General features: G+C 46.7%; 1 protein-coding gene across 6 annotated transcripts in view; it reads left to right on the top strand.

The window, feature by feature from the left end:
• LRRC49 (leucine rich repeat containing 49) overlaps nucleotides 1-22,664 on the top strand; it is a 394,882-nt gene that overhangs the window by 10,059 nt on the left and 362,159 nt on the right. For 3 of the 6 annotated variants that reach the window (XR_010179247.1, XM_063926210.1, XM_063926208.1), the window contains exons 2-4: nucleotides 12,685-12,747; nucleotides 13,909-13,996; nucleotides 14,080-14,109. The exons of 1 other annotated variant lie outside the window; for it this stretch is intronic. Coding sequence is in view for 3 of the 5 variants with exons in the window: in XM_063926210.1 (XP_063782280.1) it covers nucleotides 12,685-12,747; nucleotides 13,909-13,996; nucleotides 14,080-14,109 (181 nt within the window). In the remaining 2 variants the exon portion in view is untranslated. Of the gene's footprint in view, nucleotides 1-12,684; nucleotides 12,748-13,908; nucleotides 13,997-14,079; nucleotides 14,110-22,664 lie in introns of those variants that run through there. 2 more of the 6 variants (XM_063926209.1, XM_063926212.1) reach the window with 2 other exon arrangements.

The following is a 22,664-nucleotide window of genomic DNA, read 5'->3' as shown; positions in this document are numbered from 1 at the left end:
AGGGGGAGGAGCCAGTGCACACCACCTGATCCTAAAGCTTTTACTTTTGTGCCCTGTCTCCTGCGGAGCCGCTAATCCCCATGGTCCTGACGGAGTCCCCAGCATCCACTACGGACTACGAGAAATAGAATTATCGGTAAGTAAATTCTTATTTTCTCTTACGTCCTAGAGGATGCTAGGGTCCATATTAGTACCATGGGGTATAGACGGGTCCACCAGGAGCCATTGGCACTTAAGAGTTTAAGAGTATGGGCTTGCTCCTCCCTCTATGCCCCTCCTACCAGACTGAGTTTAGAAAATGTGCCCGGAGGAGTCGGTCACAGCTAGGGGAGCTCTACAGAGCTTCTTTAGAAAAAGTTTATTTTCTTTCTTTTCAGAGTTTTTTGTTTTACAGAGAGGCTGCTGGCGACTGCCTCCCTGCAGCGAGGGACTGAGGGGGAGGTGGGGGGGGGGGGGGACAGTGTGAAGAAGGCGGCCTTAGGGTAGGGAGCGCGGTCTCACCCGCACTCCGTGATGGCTCAGCAGTACTGCGGTGGGGCGCCCTGGGCCAGCGCCGTACCCTACACTGTCCACTGAAGTCTGACGGGGTCTGCGGGGGCGGAGCTTCTCCTCAGAGCGGACCCAGCAGCGTTCAGCGCCATTTTCTCATGCCTGCACTTACTACAAGTGGAACCAGGTCTCTCCAGACCAATCTCCAGCTATCTGTACGGTACCAAGGGGGTTGTAGAAGGGGTGGAGGCTGTATAAAGGCTGTGTCACCCATTAAGGGACACAGTCAGCGCTGGTTAGGGACTCCCTATACCTTTGATAGCGCTGTGTGTGGGTTGGCTCCAATCTCTGTGTCTTTCTGCCGTTCTTGGGGGGGAAACTCTGTCTACATAATACCCTGTGTGTTTGTGGGGTGTTTGGTGTGTGTGTGACAACATGTCTAGGGACACTGTTTCATATGCTGCAGAGGATTTATCTTCCCAGGAAGAGTCCATTCCATGTAATCAGGATTGCACTGTTTTAGCGCAGATCCCAGCTAGAGAGCCAGAATGGTTAGTCTCTCTGAGGGGGACTATTTCTCAGATTTCTGATAGAGTTGCTAGGACTGAGCATGCCACTCAGGTCCTCCAGTCCTCTATGGTGGTATGGTCTGATCCTGCCTCCTCGGGGTCCCCTGCGGTACATTCTCAAAAACGTGCACTTGCAATTATGCAGGATGACACGGACACCGACTCTGACGCTGCAGACAGTGACGGGGATGCGTTGAGGGGGACAGCATCACTTGCCAAGGGGGTGCAGTTGATGATTAAGGCTGTTAGGGATGTTTTACACATTTCAGACACAGCTCCGGAACAGGTAGAGGAGGCCTTCTTTACAGATCATAAGAAGCCCCCCCCTCACCTTCCCGGCATCCAAAGAATTGAATGCTATCTTTGAATAGTCATGGGAAACTCCGGAAAAGAAATTCCAGATTCCCAAGAGGGTCTTGGAGGCTTTTCCCTTCCCTGAGGAAGATAGGAAGAGATGGGAGTCCCTGCCGATAGTCGACACCTCTGTCTCCAGGCTGTCCAAACAGGTGGTATTACCGGTCCCGGGATCTACCGCGTTAAAGGACCCGTCAGATCGCAAGGTGGATGCTACACTGAAATCCATTTACATGGCTTCAGGGGCTATATTGTGGCCTACTATAGCCTGTGCTTGGATTGCAAAAGCTATTGCCAGGTGGTCAATCACTCTGCAGGAGGAATCGACTACGATGGATAAAGGTGACGTTGATTTATTTTTACGTAATATTCAGGATTCTGCAGGGTTCCTGGTGGATTCCATGAAAGACCTGGGTTCCATGGCAGCGGGGATCTCTTCCATGTCCGTCTCGGCTCGCAGGGGTCTCTGGCTGCGCAACTGGTTTGCGGACGCGGAATCCAGGAATGTGTGGAGGGCCTACCATACAAAGGTCAGGCTCTTTTTGGGGAGGTGCTGGATGCGTGGCTTGCCACGGCTACCGCAGGTAAGTTTCCTTTTCTCCCCTCAGCTGCACCAGCTATGAAGAAACCTTCTTCTACCACATCACAGTTCTTTCGGCCCGCGAGGCCTGGAAAGAATAAGCCTTCGAACACCTTCTTCAGAGGTGGTTGTGCCAAAGGAAAGAAGCCTGCTCCCGCAGGTTCCCAGACCCAGAAGCTCGCTTCTGATACCCCTAAGTCCTCCGAATGACGGTGGACAGCTAGGCCTGGAGGAGGGTCAGGTGGGGGCAAGACTCCGGCAGTTCAGCCACGTCTGGGTTTTGTCGGGTCTGGACCCCTGGGTACTGGATATAGTGTCCAGAGGAAACAGGCTGGAGTTTCAAGATCCCCCGCCTCACCGTTTCTTCAGGTCAGGCTTGCCAGCCCTGCTGGCAGACAGGACAATTCTTCTGGAGGCCATCAGAAAATTGGTGGTGTCAGAGGTCATTGTTCCGGTCCCACTTTAGCAGTGGAACAAGGGTTATTATCCGAACCTTTTTGTGGTACCGAAACTGGATGGTTCGGTACGGCCTATTCTAAATTTAAAGTCTTTGAACCCTTATCTCAGGGAGTTCAAATTCAAGATGGAATCTCTTAGAGCTGTCATCTCATGACTGACGGAGGGGGAGTTCCTGGTGTCTCTGGACATAAAGGATGCTTGCCTCCACATTACCATTTGGGCGCCGCATCAGGCATATCTCAGGTTTGCACTGATGGACGATCACTATCGGTTCCAGGCGCTGCCGTTTGGCCTCTCCACAGCACCGAGGATCTTCACCAAGGTGATGGCGGAGATAATGGTTCTCTTCCGCAAACAGGGGGTGAACATAATTCCATATCTGGACGATCTCTTGATCAAGGCGTCGTCCAGGGAGAGGTTGTTGCGGTCCATCGCGCTCACGACACAACTGCTGAGGAGACACGGTTGGATCCTAAACCTTCCAAAGTCTCATCTGGAACCGACAAGGCGGCTGTCTTTCCTGGGAATGATACTCGACACGGAAGTGCAGAGGGTATTTCTCCCGGTGGAGAAAGCGTTGGTGATTCAAGCAATGGTCCGGGATGTCCTAAAGCCTACCCGGGTATCGGTTCATCAATGCATACGCCTTCTGGGGAAGATGGTTGCCGCCTACGAGGCTCTGCAGTACAGCAGGTTTTATCCTCGACATTTTCAGCTGGACCTATTGGACCAGTGGTCGGGTTCTCACCTACACATGCACAAGAGGATACGCCTGTATCCGAAAGCCAGGATTTCACTCCTCTGGTGGCTGCAACTTCCTCACCTTCTGGAAGGCTGAAGGTTCGGAATTCAGGACTGGATCCTTTTAACCACAGATGCAAGTCTAAGAGGTTGGGGAGCAGTCGCTCAGGGGGAAACCTTCCAAGGAAGGTGGTCGAATCAAAAATCTCTTCTCCCAATAAACATCCTGGAGCTAAGGGCCGTGTACTGCGCCCTTCTGCAAGCAGCACACCTTCTACAGGATCGGGCTGTTCAGGTGCAGTCTGACAACGTGACCACAGTGGCCTACATAAACCAACAAGGCGGAACGAAGAGCAGGGCTGCCATGTCAGAGGTGTCAAGAATCCTCCTCTGGGCAGAAAGGCATGCTGTAGCGATGTCGGCAATCTTCATTCCGGGAGTAGACAACTGGGAAGCAGACTTCCTCAGCAGACACGATCTCCATCCAGGGAAGTGGGGCCTCCATCCGGAGGTGTTCCTGGAGGTAACCGGTTGGTGGGGGGTTCCTCACATAGACATGATGGCCTCCCGCCTCAACAAGAAGCTGGGGAGGTACTGTTCCAGGTCGAGGGTCCCGCAGGCAGTGGAGGTGGACACACTGGTAACACCCTGGGTGTTCACGTCGGTGTATGTGTTCCCTCCACTTCCTCTGATTCCGAGGGTCCTTCAGCTGGCAAGAAGAACAAAGGTTCTGGCAATCTTCAATGCTCCGGACTGGTCAAGGAGGGCTTGGTATGCGGATCTTCTGCTGGAAGATCCAAGGCCCTTACCTCTTCGGGAGGATCTGCTGCTGCAGGGGCCGTTCGCCTATCAAGACTTACCATGGCTACGTTTGACGGCATGGTGGTTGAACGCCAGATCTTAGCTCGGAAAGGTATTCCGAGTGAGGTCATCCCTACCCTGATTCAGGCTAGGAAGGGGGTGACGTCTAAACACTACCACCATATTTGGAAGAAATTATGTTTCTTGGTGTGAAGCCAGGGAGCTTCCTGTGGTGGAGTTTCAACTTGGATGTTTTCTCCTTTTCCTGCAGGCGTGAATATGGGCCTGAGATTGGGATCCATCAAGGTCCAAATCTCTGCTTTGTCCATCTTCTTTCAAAAACAATTGGCTGTCCTCCCTGAGGTTCAGACCTTTTTGAAAGGGGTTCTGCACATCCAGCCTCCCTTTGTGGCACCAATGGCACCCTGGGATCTAGATGTGGTGTTGCAGTTCCTACAATCGGCATGGTTTGAGCCTCTACTGGAGGCTGAAATCAAGTTTCTCACGTGGAAGGCAGTCACTCTGTTGGCCTTGGCTTCTGCTCAGTGCGTGTCGGAATTGGGAGCTTTATCTTGCAAAAGTCCTTATCTGATCTTTCATGAAGTTAGGGCGGAACTTAGGACTCGTCCACAGTTCCTACCTAAGGTTGTATTGGCTTTCCATATCAACCAACCTATTGTGGTGCCAGTGGCTACTGACTCCTCAATTGCTTCAAAGGCCTTGGATGTTGTACGGGCTTTGAAGATCTATGTGAAGAGGACTGCTCGTCATAGGAAATCTGACTCTCTATTTGTCCTCTACGATCCCAAGAAAATTGGGTGTTTTGCTTCTAAGCAGTCGATTTCACGCTGGATCAGGTTCACTATCCAGCATGCGTATTCTACGGCAGGATTGCCGTGTCCGAAAGCGGTTAAGGCCCACTCTACTCGTAAAGTGGGTTCTTCCTGGGCGGCTGCCAGGGGTGTCTCGGCCTTCCTGCTGTGCCGAGCTGCTACTTGGTCTGGTTCGAACACGTTTGCCAAGTTCTACAAGTTCGATACTCTGGCCTCTGATGACTTCAAGTTTGGTCAGGCAGTATTGCAGGAGCCTCCGCGCTCTCCCTCCCGTTCTGGGAGCTTTGGTACATCCCCATGGTACTAATATGGACCACAGCATCCTCTAGGACGTAAGAGAAAATGGATTTTAATTACCTGCCGGTAAATCCTTTTCTCATACGTCCTAGAGGATGCTGGGGTCACACCAAGAACCATGGGGTATAGACAGGATCCACAGGAGACATGGGCACTTTAAGACTTTCAAAGGGGTGTGAACTGGCTCCTCCCTCTATGCCCCTCCTCCAGACTCCAGTTTAGAATCTGTGCCCAGGCAGACTGGATGCACACTGAGGAGCTCTACTGAGTTTATCTGAAAAGACTTTGTTAGGTTTTTTCTGTTTAGGGAGAACTGCTGGCAACATTCTCCCTGCTTCGTGGGACTTAGGGGAGAGAAGTCAGACCTACTTCTGTGATTTTAAAGGCTCTGCTTCTTTGGCTACAAGACACCATTAGCTCCTGAAGGTCTGATCGCTAGGTATGCCTAGATGCTCGTTCCCAGAGCCCGCCGTCACCCCCCTTGCAGAGCCAGAAGTCAGAAGACAGGTGAGTAGAAGAAGATCAGAAGACTTCAGTGACGGCTTTGAGGTACCGCACAGCAGCCGCGCTGCGCGCCATGCTCCCACGCTCAGAGGCACTACAGGGTTCAGGGTGCGCGCGGGGGGGGGGGGCGCCCTGGACAGCATTTTAACCTCAAATCACTACCTGGCAAGAGCGGACTAAGTGCCAGGGCACTGTCCGGACCCCCGCCAATATAAAAAAGTTTTAAAAAAGAGCGGGTCTGAAGCGCGCCATTACCGGGTCGGGGCTTAGCCCTCACAGCACACAGCCCGGCGCCATTTTCTCTACACAAGGCTGCAGAGACGCTGGTCCTTCCTCACACTGCTGTACAAGTAACAGGGTGCAAAACGGGGGGGGCACAGTGATTTTGGTGCATTATATGTAACTTATAAAAGCGCTGCAGGTCTGGGACATTTTCTGTAGTGTTTTCAGACCGGGTTTGGGCGCTGGGGTGTGAGCTGGCAATATCTCCCTCTGTGTGTCTCTGACAGGCTTTACTGTGGGTCTGTCCCCTATAGGCCCAGTGTATCTGCGTGTGGTGGGTGCACGTGTGTCAGCATGTCTGAGGCGGAGTGCTCTTCCCAGGAGGAGACTATGTTAGGGACACAAACAGCTGTGGGAGTGACCCTGTCGGCACCGCCGACACCTGTTTGGGTGAATGTTTTGAGTGCTTTGAATGCAATTGTGGCTCTGATAAATAAAATATTGGATAAATCTGAGTCTCGGAACCAGGCTTGGACGAAATCCGTAGAGGATATGTTGTTTGAAGTCCAGACCCCCTCGGGGTCACAAAAACGTTCAATTGCCCAGCTGGCAGACACGGATACCGACATGACTCAAGTGTTGACTATAGTGATGCCAGATTAGATCCAAAACTGGCAAAGAGCATTCAGTACATGATTGTGGCTATAAAAGATGTATTACATATCACTGAGGATACTACTGTTCCTGATACTAGGGTCTGTATGTATAAAGGGAAGAAACCTGAGCTAACATTTCCTCCCTCTCATGAACTGAACACGCTTTGTGAAAAGGTTTGGGAAAGTCCTGACAAAAAGTTTCAGATTCCCAAAAGGATTGTAGTGGCGTATCAGTTTCCCTCTGGGGATAGGGAAAAATGGGAGTCACCCCCCCATTGTGGACAAAGCTCTGTCACGGCTATCCAAAAAGATGGCTCTCCCGTCCCCTGACACGGCAGCTCTAAAGGACCCTGCAGATCGTAGACGGGAAAATACATTGAAATCCATTTATGTCACCACGGGTACGCTACTCAGACCAGCCATTACATCTGCGTGGGTGAGTAGTGCTATCGAAAAATGGGCAGATAACTTGTCATCTGAAATGGATACCCTGGATAGGGATAGCATTCTTTTGAAACTAGGTCATATCAGGGATGCTGCAGTCTACCTAAAGGAAGCTGCGAGAGATATTGGCCTCTTGGGATCACGGGCCAATGCCATGGCAGTCTCAGCTAGGAGAGCATTGTGGATTCATAAATGAAATGCTGATGCTGACTCTAAGAAAGCTATGGAGTCTCTACCGTATAAAGGTGGTGTGTTGTTTGGTGATGGCCTCCTTGATTTGGTATCTACGGCTACCGCGGGTAAGTCATCGTTTTTACCTTATGTGCCTGCACCACAAAAGAAAGCGCACCACTATCAGATGCAGTCCTTTCGGCCCAATAAATACAGAAAGGGCCGAGGGTCTTCCTTCCTTGCTACTAGAGGAAAATTAAAAGGTAAACGATCACCGCCCGTGGCCGGTACCCAGGAGCAGAAGTCCTCCCCGGCTTCTGCCAAGTCCACCGCATGATGCTGGGGCTCCTCTGCGGGAATCCGCACCTGTGGGGGCACGTCTCAGGTTTTTCAGTCAGTTTTGGGCTCGTTCGGCCCTAGACCCTTGGGTTTTAGAAATAATGTCCCAAGGGTACAAACTGGAGTTTCAAGACGTCCCACCTCACCGATTTTTCAAATCAGCCTTACCAGCTTCTCTTCCAGACAGGGAGGTGGTATGCGCCGCAATACAAAAATTGTGTCACAATCAAGTCATTGTCAGGGTTCCCACGTCACAACAGGGAGAAGGCTTTTATTCGAGCTGGTTCGTGGTCCCGAAGCCAGACGGCTCAGTTAGACCAATCCTGGACCTCAAATCCCTCATTTTCTACCTAAAAAAAAATTCAAATTCAAGATGGAATCTCTCCGGGCAGTGATCTCCAGTCTGGAGGAGGGGGATTTTATGGTGTCGGTAGACATAAAGGATGCCTACTTGCATGTTCCCATTTATCCCCCACATCAGGCTTACCTGAGGTTTGCAGTTCGGGATTGTCATTACCAATTTCAGACGTTGCCGTTTGGTGAAAATCCTCGGAGCCGTGGACAGACCAAAGTAATGGCCGAAATGATGGTTCTCCTACACAAGCAAGAAGTCATGATTATCCCGTACTTGGATGATCTCCTGATAAAGGCGAGATCCAGGGACCAATTGAGGCAGAACATTACGCTCTCCCTGACAATTCTGCAGCAGCATGGTTGGCTCCTAAACTTGCCAAAATCACAGTTGGTTCCGACGAGATGGCTGTCGTTTTTGTGAATGATTCTGGACACAGAATTACAGAGAGTCTTTCTTCCAGTGGAAAAGGCTCTGGAAATTCAGAACCTGGTCAAACAAATGCTGAAACCAGCAAGAGTATCGATCCATCAATGCACTTGGTTGCTGGGAAAGATGGTGGCGGCCTACGAGGCCATTCAGTTTGGCAAATTCCATGCCAGAGTGTTTCAGTGGGACCTGTTGGACAAGTGGTCCGGGTCCCATCTGCACATGTACTGAAAGATAACCCTGTCTTCCAAGACCAGAATCTCACTCCTGTGGTGGCTGCACAGCTCTCACCTCCTAGAGGGACGCAGGTTCGGGATCCAGGACTGGATCCTAGTGACCACGGATGCGAGTCTCCGAGGCCGGGGAGCAGTCACGCAGGGGGAAGCTTCCAGGGAAGATGGTCAAGCCAGGAAATGTGTCTATACATAAACGTTCTGGAGTTAAGGGCCATTCACAATGGCCTTCTGCAAGTGGAACATCTTCTTCGCAATCGGCCCGTCTTGATTCAGTCGGACAACATAACAGCAGTAGCGTACATAATGGTAGAGGCCACAAAGGTGCTCCGTTGGGCGGAAAGGCATACAAGCGCTCTGTCAGCGATCTTCATTCCAGGAGTGGACAACTCGGAAGCAGACTTCCTCAGCAGACACGATCTTCATCCAGGAGAGTGGGGTCTTCATCAAGAGGTCTTTGCAGAAGTGACAAGTCTTTGGGGAATTCCTCAAATAGACATGATGGCGGCTCGCCTCAACAAGAAACTTCAGAGATATTGTTCCAGGTCGAGAGACCCTCAAGCAATAGCAGTGGACGCCCTAGTGAAACCGTGGGTGTTTCAGTCGGTGTACGTGTTTCCTCCGCTTCCACTCATTCCAAAAGTGATAAAGATCATAAGAAGAACAAAGGTTCAAGCGATCCTCATTGTTCCAGACTGGCCAAGAAGGGCTTGGTATCCAGATCTTCAGGAAATACTCATAGGAGATCCCTGGCCTCTTCCTCTGAGGGAGGATCTATTACAGCAGGGGCCGTGCGTGTTCCAAGACTTACCGCAATTTCGTTTGATGGCTTGGAGGTTGAACGCCGGATCCTAGCCCGAAAGGGTATTCCCAAGGAAGTCATCCCCACTCTTATTCAGGCCAGGAAAGGAGTAACATCTAAACAGTACCTCCGTATTTGGAGAAAATACGTGTCTTGGTGTGAATCCAAGGAGGCTCTTACGGAAGAATTTCAGTTAGGACGTTTTCTCCATTTTCTACAAGCCGGTGTGGATGCGGGCCTAAAGTTGGGCTCAATTAAAGTTAAAATTTCAGCTTTATCGGTTTTCTTCCAAAAACAATTGGCCTCCCTTCCAGAAGTTCAGACCTTCGTGAAAGGCGTGTTGCACATCCAACCTCCCTTTGTGCCCCCTGTGGCACCATGGGATCTTAACGTGGTGTTGCAGTTGCTTCAATCTCATTGGTTTGAACCTTTACAGAAGGTAGAGTTGAAATTCCTTACTTGGAAAGTAATCATGCTGTTGGCCTTGGCATCCGCAAGGGGGTGTCTGAATTGGCAGCCTTGTCTCACAAGAGCCCTTATTTGATCTTCCATGAAGATAGAGCAGAGTTGAGGACTCGCCAGCAGTTTCTGCCGAAAGTGGTTTCGTCGTTCCACCTGAACCAACCTATTGTGGTGCCAGTGGCTACTGACACCTTGCTGGAATCAAAGTTTCTCGATGTAGTAAGAGCTTTGAAAATTTATGTCGCCAGAACGGCTCAGTTTAGGAAAACAGAGGCTCTGTTTGTCCTGTATGCTCACAATAAATTGGGGCTCCTGCTTCCAAGCAGACTATTGCGCGCTGGATCTGTCATATGATTCAGCAGGCTCATTCTACGGCGGGATTGCCGTTACCGAAATCGGTGAAGGCCCATTCTACCAGAAAGGTGGGCTCGTCCTGGGCGGTTGCCCGGGGGGTCTCGGCATTACAACTTTGCTGAGCAGCTACTTGGTCGTGTTCAAACACCTTTGCGAAGTTCTACAAGTTTGATACCCTGGCTAATGAGGACCTCATGTTTGGTCAATCTGTGCTGCAGAGTCCGCACTCTCCCGCCCGTTCTAGAGCTTTGGTATAATCCCATGGTTCTTGATGTAACCCCAGCATCCTCTAGGACGTATGAGAAAATAGGATTTTAATACCTACCGGTAAATCCTATTCTCTTAGTCCGTAGAGGATGCTGGGCGCCTGTCCCAGTGCGTACTGTGTCTGCAGTTATTACTTATGGTTACACACATGTTGTGTTACGTTTATAGTCAGCCTGTTGCTGATGTTGTTCATGCCATTGACTTGCGTTGTGTTAAATGCCATGTTGTACGGCGTGCTTGAGGTGTGAGCTGGTATGTATCTCACCTTAGTTTAACAATAAATCCTTTTCCTCGAAATGTCCGTCTCCCTGGGCACAGTTCCTATAACTGGAGTCTGGAGGAGGGGCATAGAGGGAGGAGCCAGTTCATACCTCTTTGAAAGTCTTAAAGTGCCCATGTCTCCTGTGGATCCCGTCTATACCCCATGGTTCTTGAAGTGACCCCAGCATCCTCTACGGACTAAGAGAAAAGGATTTACCGGTAGGTATTAAAATCCTATTTTCTCGTAGTCCGTAGAGGATGCTGGCCGCCCGCCCTGCGCTTCGTTTTCCTGTATTGGGTTTATGGTTCAATGTTACCTGGTTCCTAGGTAAGTTCTGCATTATTTATGTTTCAGCTGTCGCTGAGTTGTTCCGGCATGTTGGCCGGATTCGCATGTTTGTGTGAGCTGGTATGAATCTCGCCACTATCTGTGTAATTCCTTCTCTTGAAGTATGTCGTCTCCTCGGGCACAGTTTCTAGACTGAGTCTGGTAGGAGGGACATAGAGGGAGGAGCCAGCCCACACTCTTAAACTCTTAAAGTGCCAATGGCTCCTGGTGGACCCATCTATACCCCATGGTACTAATATGGATCCCAGCATCCTCTACGGACTACGAGAAAAGGATTTACTGGCAGGTAATTAAAATCCTATTTTTTTCATCTATTGAAACCTGTTTAAGAAGCTTTTAGAAATGTAATTGAACTTGTAATATTAATGTGTAAATCAGGTGGATTCCAAAGTGGCCATTACCACCCCATTGTGTGGAAGACTTTACCTAGGTTAACAGATTGGATTTTGAATAATGTTAAATGAATTGTTGCTGTTTTGTATTATTATCTTCCTCAGTGGTCTGCAGGGACAGGGCATAAGTTTATGGTGACAAGGGGCAGTGTCTCGAAAAAGTTCTGGAACCACTGCTTTAAATTAAAGAAGAACCACACTTGGAAAGGCAATCTGCAGGATTGTTTTGCAGCATACAGATGTGTCCTCATACTTCTGGCCTCAATACACCATGCATCACGAGATGCCAGGCGAGAGTGAACCATCAGGTGTCATGCGACTCTGCTTGGGCTGAGCGTCCTTTTTTAATTAAAATGCATCATAGTCGCAATGCAATGTGACTAGGATGAAAACTGAGACCGTGCTGATTAATTTGTTATACGGCACTTTTATATCTGTGTGCAACTTAAGGGGGGTACACACAGAGAGATCCGTACTTAATTTCTAAGAAATCAGACTAGATTGCTTAGAAATTAAGCACGGATCTCTCCTTGTGTATGCCCATAGCGATGCGCGTCAAAATACGATATGAAAAAGACACTTGACGCAAACAGAGTCTCATGGGACCTGGCGCAAGAGATGGGCTGTTTGCCGTGACTGCACAAATGATATATGAAGACACATCTGTATACACACATTCATTAGTGATTATAATATGTATTAACATTTTGGGCCTGATTCAGAGGTGGATGCCTGTGTATCCATACTTACATTTGTCTGTGGAGTAGCACCAGTGATAACATGCAAATGCTAGCTTGAGCTTTTCCTCCCAGAGTAGATGCTTGCGCCGGATTGTGCAAGTCCTGAGACAGCCACTTTCTGTGCTCCTGTGCACAGTAGCAGTCAGTGGTTCCAAACAGTCCAGCATTGGCGTACCATCGCGTCCATCATCTACAGATGCACCAGTCTGTGGCATGCCCAGTGTCTCCATCTGAACATCACCTCTGTGGAAGCCGCTCTGCATCTGAGAACGCAGGCCACTTGCATTGACACGCCCACATGTCCCATTACACGCCCATAAATTGGCCTTTTTGCGCTCCCTTGAGGTCGCTTCCCAGACACTGGCCAGCAACACCCACTGCTACGCCATCTCAGATGCCACTGCCTCCTTACCCAACAGTGACATGATGCGTACAGTCAGGGTAACACGTGCACCATATTGTGGTTCACAGTAATTTGTCTTTTAATTTTAGACCTTTGCTTTTACATGTAATCATATTAAATGTGGTTTATTACATTTTTAATGACAAGCTTTATTTATTACACGTTATTTTCCTTCCTGTAGGTAAATAACTGTGGCCTTCATTTGGTTTTACAGACTACCCCTGTAACAGACAAAAATAAGCAGGTAAAAATGAGTAAATGTTTCTATAATTAATTTTTTGCCATTCAAAACTTAAGTAACACAGACCTATGTTTAGAGAGATGAGTAGATCCTATCTGGTAAGAAGGCACAGGTAATGCTGCCTCTGATAGGAATAACTAGTAAAGGTAACCTAGTCATTGTTTGACGTGAATTTGGTAATAATAGCGTTACAGTGTAACATGAAGAAGTGTGTCTGTCTGTTTCTTCAATTTCCCTAATCTTCTACCTATCTTAATGCAGAAATAGCACTTTTCATTTACCACTTTAATATCGTAGTGGAAGGGGTTGTGTGAGCAGGTGGATCAATTACAAGCTGCCAACTGTTGCTTACTTGTAATAGGTCCTCCCACTGGAGTCCTGTACTCTCTGAGAATTTTCTGTCTGCTGTCAGAGTCTGCTGAATTTTGGGAAATTTTGCTTGACTCCCAGATCCCACTCAAATACCTTGTCGGGATTTTGACCGTCAGTCAATGGTTGTTGGTATTTTGACTGTTGGGATTTTGATTGTAGGTAAATTGACCGCATCCCCTTTGGTCCATGGTGCAAAATCTATACTTAGATTTCCTGTTTCATTGTATCTGTTTCTTTTGCAGCAAGCAGTTGTTGCACTACCCTAATTTATTATCAAATCAACACTAAAGTAATTTGACTGTGGCTAAGTGAGAAGTTTAATATTTTGATTTTCCATGAGATTTAATCAAAGTTTTCTGCTGTCTAAATCCATCACTGTGGATAATATGATTAAAACTTCATTCTTTAAAGCCTAGCACATAAATAATCCATGGCTCTGTATAGGAGCCATTGATTACACTTTATACAGACACAGTGTTACCACAAATTGTTCCCATCAGACTTCATGCCTTATGTATAAATGTCAAGATGAGAGGAATTATTATTTTATATGCGAATTCCCTGTGTCAGAAGAAGAGATTACAAACTATCATTGCAGACTTGTTCAGTATAGTCTGTAATAATAAGCATTTAGCCAATTTTCCACACACCAAAAAGTCAAGGTCGGTAGATTTGATGTGATAATTTCAGCCTTTAAAAGTGCCCCAAGGGTTTGTAAACACATGAAAATGTTCTTTCATTTGTTTGGTATAAACAAATCCATTCTCAACTGAAATTGTTTCTGTATTGCAGTTTGATTTCAGGTTAAGTAAAGACACAGCATCTCTAAACAACAGGCAGTCTCAGCATGACCTTGAAAAGGACATTACTCTAAGGCAAGGTATTGACAATTAGGATTTCCATAAATTTTTTGTTTAAAAAAATTAGTATATTCTTACTGAACACATATTTTTTTTTTTTAAGCTGATGACTTTTCTGAAGACTCTTCTACAGGTAGCAGCCTAGAAAATGAGGTGTTGCCCATGACATTTAAAATGAAGTACAATAATTGTCATTGGCTTTCTGCACACTTCTTTGTAGAACATTTCTACATGTCTCCTATTAGCATTACATGACGTAAGCCATATATTTAGTGTTTATATCATACAACAAGATCATGGGAATCAAGAGAACATTAACAATAACTGTAAACTAACTTTACTCTGTAGAAAAGGGAAAAGATATTTACCATACCAATCCTATCTCACTTAAAGTGCAAGAGCAATAATAGTCGAGGATAACTAAGTGATTGGACAAACAAAGGTTAAATTATCTAGACAGAGTAGATTGCCTTGGAAATCTGCTTAGGGAAGAACTTTAAATGGGCACTGGCGATATGTGTCTGGATGGATAGAGGTAAGTGAGTCTCTTATAGAAGAAAAAACTGGGCAACCAATGTGTATAAATGTATCGTTATTTATTTCACTTGTGGTGGGACCTCCGGATAAGTAATGTAATACAGTCTGCAAAGTAGGAACAAGATCCACAAACACAACGTTCTCCACAATATATCAAGTGATTATATATTTATTTATATATATATATATATATATATATATATATATATATATATATATATATATATATAATGCGTCCACAAACAGCCGGCACTCAGGTATTAAAAGAACAGGCACTGGTGCTCCCTCCACAGACAATAATATAGTATCCCAAACAAACAGATGGCACTCAGATACTTGAAACTTTCAAATGCAGTTTGATGTATTAAGATCGACGGTTCGGGGTGCAACCCCCTTTCTCAGGATCACATCACAACAAAAACAGACATAACAAGAATGTGTAGAACTTATCCACTAAATACCTCACCACAGCGTGCTTGTGGATCTCCCGCCGGCGTCCGCGTTCCCGGGCACATCCGCAGCTCTCAACCCCACTTCCGGTCCGTGCGTTCCACCCGATGGCGGAAGTCGGCCCTGCGTTCCACCCGCTCCCGTGGCAACGCCACTGTGTACGGGCGGCGCAGCGCTTCCATCTCACTCATGGTGACGGCTCCGAATGGTTTGAGCATCTGACAGCTTACTCAGGGATCGTGGATGTGGCAGCGGAGGCTCCATAACAATAAACTAAGTGACAAACATTAAAATCATTTAAAAACGAAGTGTACCAATAATTACTTAATCTACCAATGTCTACATCAACATGACATCCAGATAGCAGAGAACATATATATAGCGCACAATTTGCCAGAAGTTAATAGTAATTGCTCAATGAATAGTAGTTTTATACTACACTAAAGGATGATCCTACTATTCAGTACCATTTGGAAATTAAATTATTTCTTGATACAGCCATGAGAAATGGTACTTTATCCAAAAATGAATATGCTTTTTTGGTAAATAAATTCCCCATCATCCCCATGTATTATCACCTCCCCAAGATACACAAGTCCCTCCAAACACCTCCTGGACGTCCTATAATTTCTGGTGTTGGGTCCCTTACGTCTAATTTATCTGCTTTTGTTGATTCTTTTTTACAACCACATGTGCACACCCTTAAATTGTTTATTAGAGATTCCACCCACTTTTTAAACATGATTAAGGATGTAAAGTGGAAAAAGGATTACATGTTTTTAACATGTGATGTTGAATCTCTTTATAGTAATATACCCCACCAAAAAGGTATAGTGCCACAGAATTCTATTTAAAATCTGATGAGTCCATTGATGATTACCTTTGTCAATTTATATTGGAAGCCATTCAATTAATTTTGTGACACAATTATTTCACTTTCGATGGTCAATTTTATCTACAGGTCCTCGGTGTGGCGATGGGAGCCAGGTTCGCCCCAAGTTTCGCTAATCTATATATGGGCCGACTTGAAGAATCCCTCATTTGGGGGGGGGGGGGGGGTTTGGGGCGCACCTGGTGCTATATAGTCGCTACATCGACGACCTGTTCTTTATTTGGGATGGAGATTTACAATCCACAGTTTCTTTTCTCACATATCTTAACTCTAATGATTTTGGTTTACGGTTCACCAGCACTGCGCACTTATCACATATTAATTTTTTGGATATAGATATTAGAATTGAGCATGATAGCTTAGTCACATCCACCTTTCGTAAAGAGGTTGATACCAAAACTTTTTTGAACTATAGAAGTTGCCACTTCCGCCCATGGCTTAATAATATACCTAAAAGCCAATATCTCAGAATTCGTCGCAATTGTTCTTAGTTAGAACAATTTGAGACACAGGCCGCTGAACTTGCTACCTCCTTTAGAGTTCAGGGGTATCCAGTCAAATTAGTGGAAGAAGCTCTAATAGAAACTCGTTCCAGAGATAGGGAATCCCTTTTGGCATCTAAATTAGATGTGGAATGTAAATTAGATGTGGAATGTACATCTGACACTGATTCACAACCCAGATTTATTACCAAGTTCAATACGTGTTCCAGAGAACTTAAGAAGATTATTAATAAAAATTATCCTATATTAAAAACAGATAGGATTCTGTCCACTATTTTGGAAGAAAAACCGTTTATTACTTTTAAAAAGGCATCAAATCTACAAACTTATTTAGCGCCTAGTCATTATAGTCCCTGGACTCTAATTTGGCTACCAACAGCAATAAAAATTCTTGGTTACAAAAATCTGTAAAATCGATTGGGTGTTTTAAATGCAGGAGAAAGAGGTGCATTACGTGCCAATTTATCATGGATGGAGCTACAACTGCACATTCACATACATTTGGGACACTGTTCGAAGTACAAAGTAGTATAGATTGTCAGACTAAATATGTCATATACGTTATCAACTGTATCTGTGGTATCCAGTATGTGGGACGAACAACACGCATGCTATGTACAAGATTTTTAGAACATAGAAATAACATTCTAAGAGGCCATAGTCATCATAGCCTAGTGAGACATGTCACAGAAGCGCATGGTGGTGATATTAAATCAATAAAAGTACAGGGTTAGAATATTTTAATTGGGAATGGTGTTGCGCTCAATCCGGGTGATTGGTCTGTTTATCCAATTAATTGGTTAATAAGATATGAGCCCTTGATTTCTTCAAGTATGGATAAGGATAAATAAATAATAAATGAGTAATTGGATTGATGAATGGTTAATGGTTAATTGAATATAAACCCTTAAATTCAGCAAATACTGGTGCGTGTGTGATAAAATGATCAATGCATATAGATTTGAATGAGAAACGAATATAAAATCAAAATCAAATAAATGATGTATCAATTGGGTGCTTGGTGGTCCTATGTTTCAGATTGAAATGTATTGAAATCAATGATGATCATAAAAATTAGGTACAATGTAACAATTTATTGTATTTAACTAAATAACTGAATAATGTGAAGAGGAGTGCTGGATGGCACTGATACGTAATGTCACTCTTGGTCAGCAAATAGTTTCAAACTAGCGGCGTCCCGCATGCATTTATTACTGTCTCTGTTAGAGTGCACTCTAGTTTTTCAGTCTCACAAATAGCGCTTATTCTGTATGTGCCACACTTGGAATCTTCACGGTGTGGGTATAGGGCAATTACACATGGAAGGTATGATAGGGAGGCTCTGGACTAATCTTACAGGCCGGTCTCAGCTTCCCGTGGTGCGCCTTGGAACAGACACCCCCTGAGAGCCGAGGCGCCGCACCGGTAATCTCGTCTGGGGCGAGGGAAAACTCAGAGAGCGCTCTCCGGAGCCGCCTAGTGAGTGACCCTCGCCGCAACAGAGGCTCGCTTCCTACCTTCTCCTGTGTTTGCCCAGTCCCGTCACCGGCTTGTCCGTCTTCTGTTGCTCAGCAACCTGGTCCGCTTCCGGGTTTCTCCCGATCACGTGACCGGGTCTTGTTAGATGTGAAGCTCGATGTATCTGGTATGCAAAAGTAGTTCTGCAGAACTTGAAAGTCTGTATGTCTTTACTCCAACGCGTTTAAGCCTTTCCAAGGCCATCCTCTACTTAGAATATTTTAAACCCACAACCCGAGGAGGTGATAGATATAATCACCTCTGTAAACGTGAGGCTTTCTGGATATACACTTTGGGGACTCTTTTTCCTAAAGGTCTCAATGACTGTATTGAACTTAATGACATTTGAGCCCCATGTGTGTATGTACCAGGGGTGTATCTAGGGGTCCGAGCACCCCTGGCAAAGTAAGGGAATGGCGCCCCCCCCCCCCCTCCCTCATAGTTAAAATATGGAAGTCGCGTGTGCCAAAAAAGGGGCATGGCCACACAATTGTACCCTTATTTCATATTACACCACACAGTAGTGTCCCTTACTCACATTACAACGCACAATAATGTCCGTTATTCACATTATGCTATGCCTCCAAAGAAAAAAAATATTTGACCCCCACAGAAAAAAAACACACACACACCATTGGCCCTACAGAAAAGAAAACATATTAAACAACACATAAAAAATAAAATAAAAACACACTGGCTTTCACAAGAAAACAAACAAATTGACCACCGACATGAAAAAAAATGAACATACTGACCCCCGTAGGAAATTTAAAAAAAACACATTGGCCCCAACATAAAAAAACATATTGGCATCCACAGAAAAAATAAACACATTGGCCCCCACATAAAACCCCCCCATATATTGGCACCAACAGAAAACAAACACACACATTGGCCTCTACAAAAAACAATCAAACACATTGGCCCCAACAGGAAAAAAACACAATGACCCCAAACAGGAAAAATAAAATAAATTATCCCCCACAGGAAAAAAAAAAAATTGGCTCCCACATTTAAAATATTAAAACACATTGGCCTACAAAAATAAATAAAAATGGGGTGGACTGTGTATGTTCTTGCATTCCGGGGGGGGGGGGGGGGGGGGGTTTACTCTGTCTAGGGAGCTGACGCACACAGCTGACACACTGAGACACAAACAGATGCTGACACACTGATGCTGACAGAGACACACAGAAAGATGCTGACACGCTGAGGCTTACACACTGACACAGATGTTGACACACAGACCCTGACATGCAAACAGACAATGACACACTGACACACAGACAGATGCTGGCACACTTATGCTGACACAGACACACAGACATACACTGACACACAGACAGATGCTGACACTGACACACAGAAACATGCTGACACACTGCTGCTGACACAGACAGATGCTGATACACTGATAGATGCTGACACACTGACAGATGTTAACACAGACCCTGACTTACTGACATACAGAAACTGACACTGACAGACGCTGACACACAAACAGATGCTGACACACAAGCTATTTCACCTTCCCATGATGTGTGTCCCTTGCCTCCCCGCATGCAGCTGCCAAGTGGGAGGGGGGGAGGGGGAGGATACAGTGCAAGCCACAGCCGCCAGGTGGGAGTTGGGGGGGCATCACTAACCTGCACATGCTTCTGTCTGAGGCCAAGGTCTCGATTCCAGTTGCTGCAGGCTGCTGGGTCCTAGGGACCAAGGGTTGTATGGCTCCAGGGCACCCCCTGCTATTACACTGTTTGCCTGGCCCCTCTGTGCGCTCGCTGTCCCTGGTCACTTGCCTCAGCACACACTACACTAGCTTCACTGCTGCGGCTCCAGTTTGAATAAGCTTCTGTTCAGCGCATGCGCAGAAGCTCATATCGCCGCAGCCGCGGATATAGGAATCGGCCAAAGTGGGACGGAGCACGGCCACTGAAGTCAACGGGAGGGGAGGGGGGCATCCCAATCCGTCGCTGCTGACCTGTGTTGTCGTCGTCCGATGCCCGACAAAAATCACAGAAGGCAGCAGCGGCAGACACTGTTCTTCTCGCCAGAGTCCGGCACCGCTCCGCAGTCCATGCTACAATCAAGTAACTCTGCAAAACTACAGCTCCCAGCAGCCATTGCTGCCGGGAGCTCACAGCAGCAATGGCTGCTGGGAGCTGTAGTTTTAAAGAGTTACTTGATTGTAGTGCAGACTGCGGAGCGGTGCCGGACTCTGGCGAGAAGAACAGTGTCTGCCGCTGCTGCCTCCTGTGGTCTTTGCCGGGCATCCCTGCAGGTGGGGGACACAGGAGCATAGTGAATCTGCCCCTTGGCCACGGGTGGCACAACCAGGCAGCGCCCCTCCTCAGCTGGCGCCCCTGGCGAGTCCCATCCTGGCCAATAGCTAGATACGCCCCTGGTATGTACTTCAGTATAATGGTGGTCTCCTTATTATCCATTGACAAAATTTATCATTATGATGTTTTCCTCTATACTCTTAAATATCATTCCAATATACTCTTTTATGCCTTGGGGGACTAACATTGAATTTATACTATGTATTCTATTAAGAGCACAAATCTTTTTATTCATGCATGAAATAATAAGAATTTACTTACCGATAATTCTATTTCTCATAGTCCGTAGTGGATGCTGGGAACTCCGTAAGGACCATGGGGGAATAGCGGCTCCGCAGGAGACTGGGCACAAAAAGTAAAAGCTTTAGACTAGCTGGTGTGCACTGGCTCCTCCCCCCATGACCCTCCTCCAAGCCTCAGTTAAGATACTGTGCCCGGACGAGCGTACATAATAAGGAAGGATCTTGAATCCCGGGTAAGACTCATACCAGCCACACCAATCACACCGTACAACTCGTGATCTGAACCCAGTTAACAGTATGATAACCGTAGGAGCCTCTGAAAAGATGGCTTCCAACAATAAACAACCCGATTTGTTTGTAACAATAACTATATACAAGTATTGCAGACAATCCGCACTTGGGATGGGCGCCCAGCATCCACTACGGACTATGAGAAATAGAATTATCGGTAAGTAAATTCTTATTTTCTCTGACGTCATAGTGGATGCTGGGAACTCCGTAAGGACCATGGGGATTATACCAAAGCTCCCAAACGGGCGGGAGAGTGCGGATGACTCTGCAGCACCGAATGAGAGAACTCCAGGTCCTCCTCAGCCAGGGTATCAAATTTGTAGAATTTAGCAAACGTGTTTGCCCCTGACCAAGTAGCTGCTCGGCAAAGTTGTAAAGCCGAGACCCCTCGGGCAGCCGCCCAAGATGAGCCCACCTTCCTTGTGGAATGGGCTTTTACAGATTTTGGCTGTGGCAGGCCTGCCACAGAATGTGCAAGTTGAATTGTACTACAAATCCAACGAGCAATCGTCTGCTTAGAAGCAGGAGCACCCAGCTTGTTGGGTGCATACAGTATAAACAGCGAGTCAGATTTTCTGACTCCAGCCGTCCTGGAAACATATATTTTCAGGGCCCTGACTACGTCCAGCAACTTGGAGTCCTCCAAGTCCCTAGTAGCCACAGGTACCACAATAGGTTGATTCATGTGAAACGCTGAAACCACCTTAGGGAGAAATTGAGGATGAGTCCTCAATTCCGCCCTATCCGAATGAAATATCAGGTAAGGGCTTTTATAGGATAAAGCCGCCAATTCTGATACGCGCCTGGCTGAAGCCAGGGCCAACAGCATTACCACTTTCCATGTGAGATATTTCAAATCCACTGTGGCAAGTGGTTCAAACCAATGTGATTTTAGGAACCCTAAAACTACATTGAGATCCCAAGGTGCCACTGGAGGCACAAAAGGAGGCTGTATATGCAGTACCCCTTTGACAAACGTCTGAACTTCAGGCACTGAAGCCAGTTCTTTCTGGAAGAAGATCGACAGGGCCGAAATTTGAACCTTAATGGATCCTAATTTTAGGCCCATAGACAATCCTGCTTGCAGGAAATGTAGGAAACGACCCAGTTGAAATTCCTCCGTAGGGGCCTTCTTGGCCTCACACCACGCAACATATTTTCGCCAAATGCGATGATAATGTTTTGCAGTTACATCCTTCCTGGCCTTGATCAGGGTAGGGATGACTTCATCTGGAATGCCTTTTTCCTTCAGGATCCGGCGTTCAACCGCCATGCCGTCAAACGCAGCCGCGGTAAGTCTTGGAACAGACAAGGTCCCTGCTGGAGCAGGTCCTTCCTGCTCCCCAGCCTCTCAGGCTGGCATCCGTGGTTACCAGCATCCAATCCTGAATGCCGAATCTGCGGCCCTCTAGAAGATGAGCCTTCTGTAACCACCACAGGAGAGATACCCTTGTCCTTGGAGATAGGGTTATCCGCTGATGCATCTGAAGATGCGATCCGGACCATTTGTCCAGCAGATCCCACTGAAAAGTTCTTGCATGGAATCTTCCGAATGGAATCGCTTCGTAAGAAGCCACCATTTTTCCCAGGACTCTCGTGCACTGATGCACTGACACTTGTCCTGGTTTTAGGAGGTTCCTGACTAGCTCGGATAACTCCCTGGCCTTCTCCTCCGGGAGAAACACCTTTTTCTGGACTGTGTCCAGAATCATCCCTAGGAACAGTAGACGTGTTGTTGGAATCAGCTGTGATTTTGGGATATTTAGAATCCACCCGTGCTGACGTAGCACTACCTGAGATAGTGCTACTCCGACCTCTAACTGTTCCCTGGACCTTGCCCTTATCAGGAGATCGTCCAAGTAAGGGATAATTAATACGCCTTTTCTTCGAAGAAGAATCATCATTTCGGCCAT

Source organism: Pseudophryne corroboree, chromosome 6 (genome assembly GCF_028390025.1).
Source record: "Pseudophryne corroboree isolate aPseCor3 chromosome 6, aPseCor3.hap2, whole genome shotgun sequence".
Lineage (NCBI taxonomy): Eukaryota > Metazoa > Chordata > Amphibia > Anura > Myobatrachidae > Pseudophryne > Pseudophryne corroboree.
Note: the sequence above shows the minus strand (reverse complement) of the source record. Positions and strands in the feature narration are given on the sequence as shown.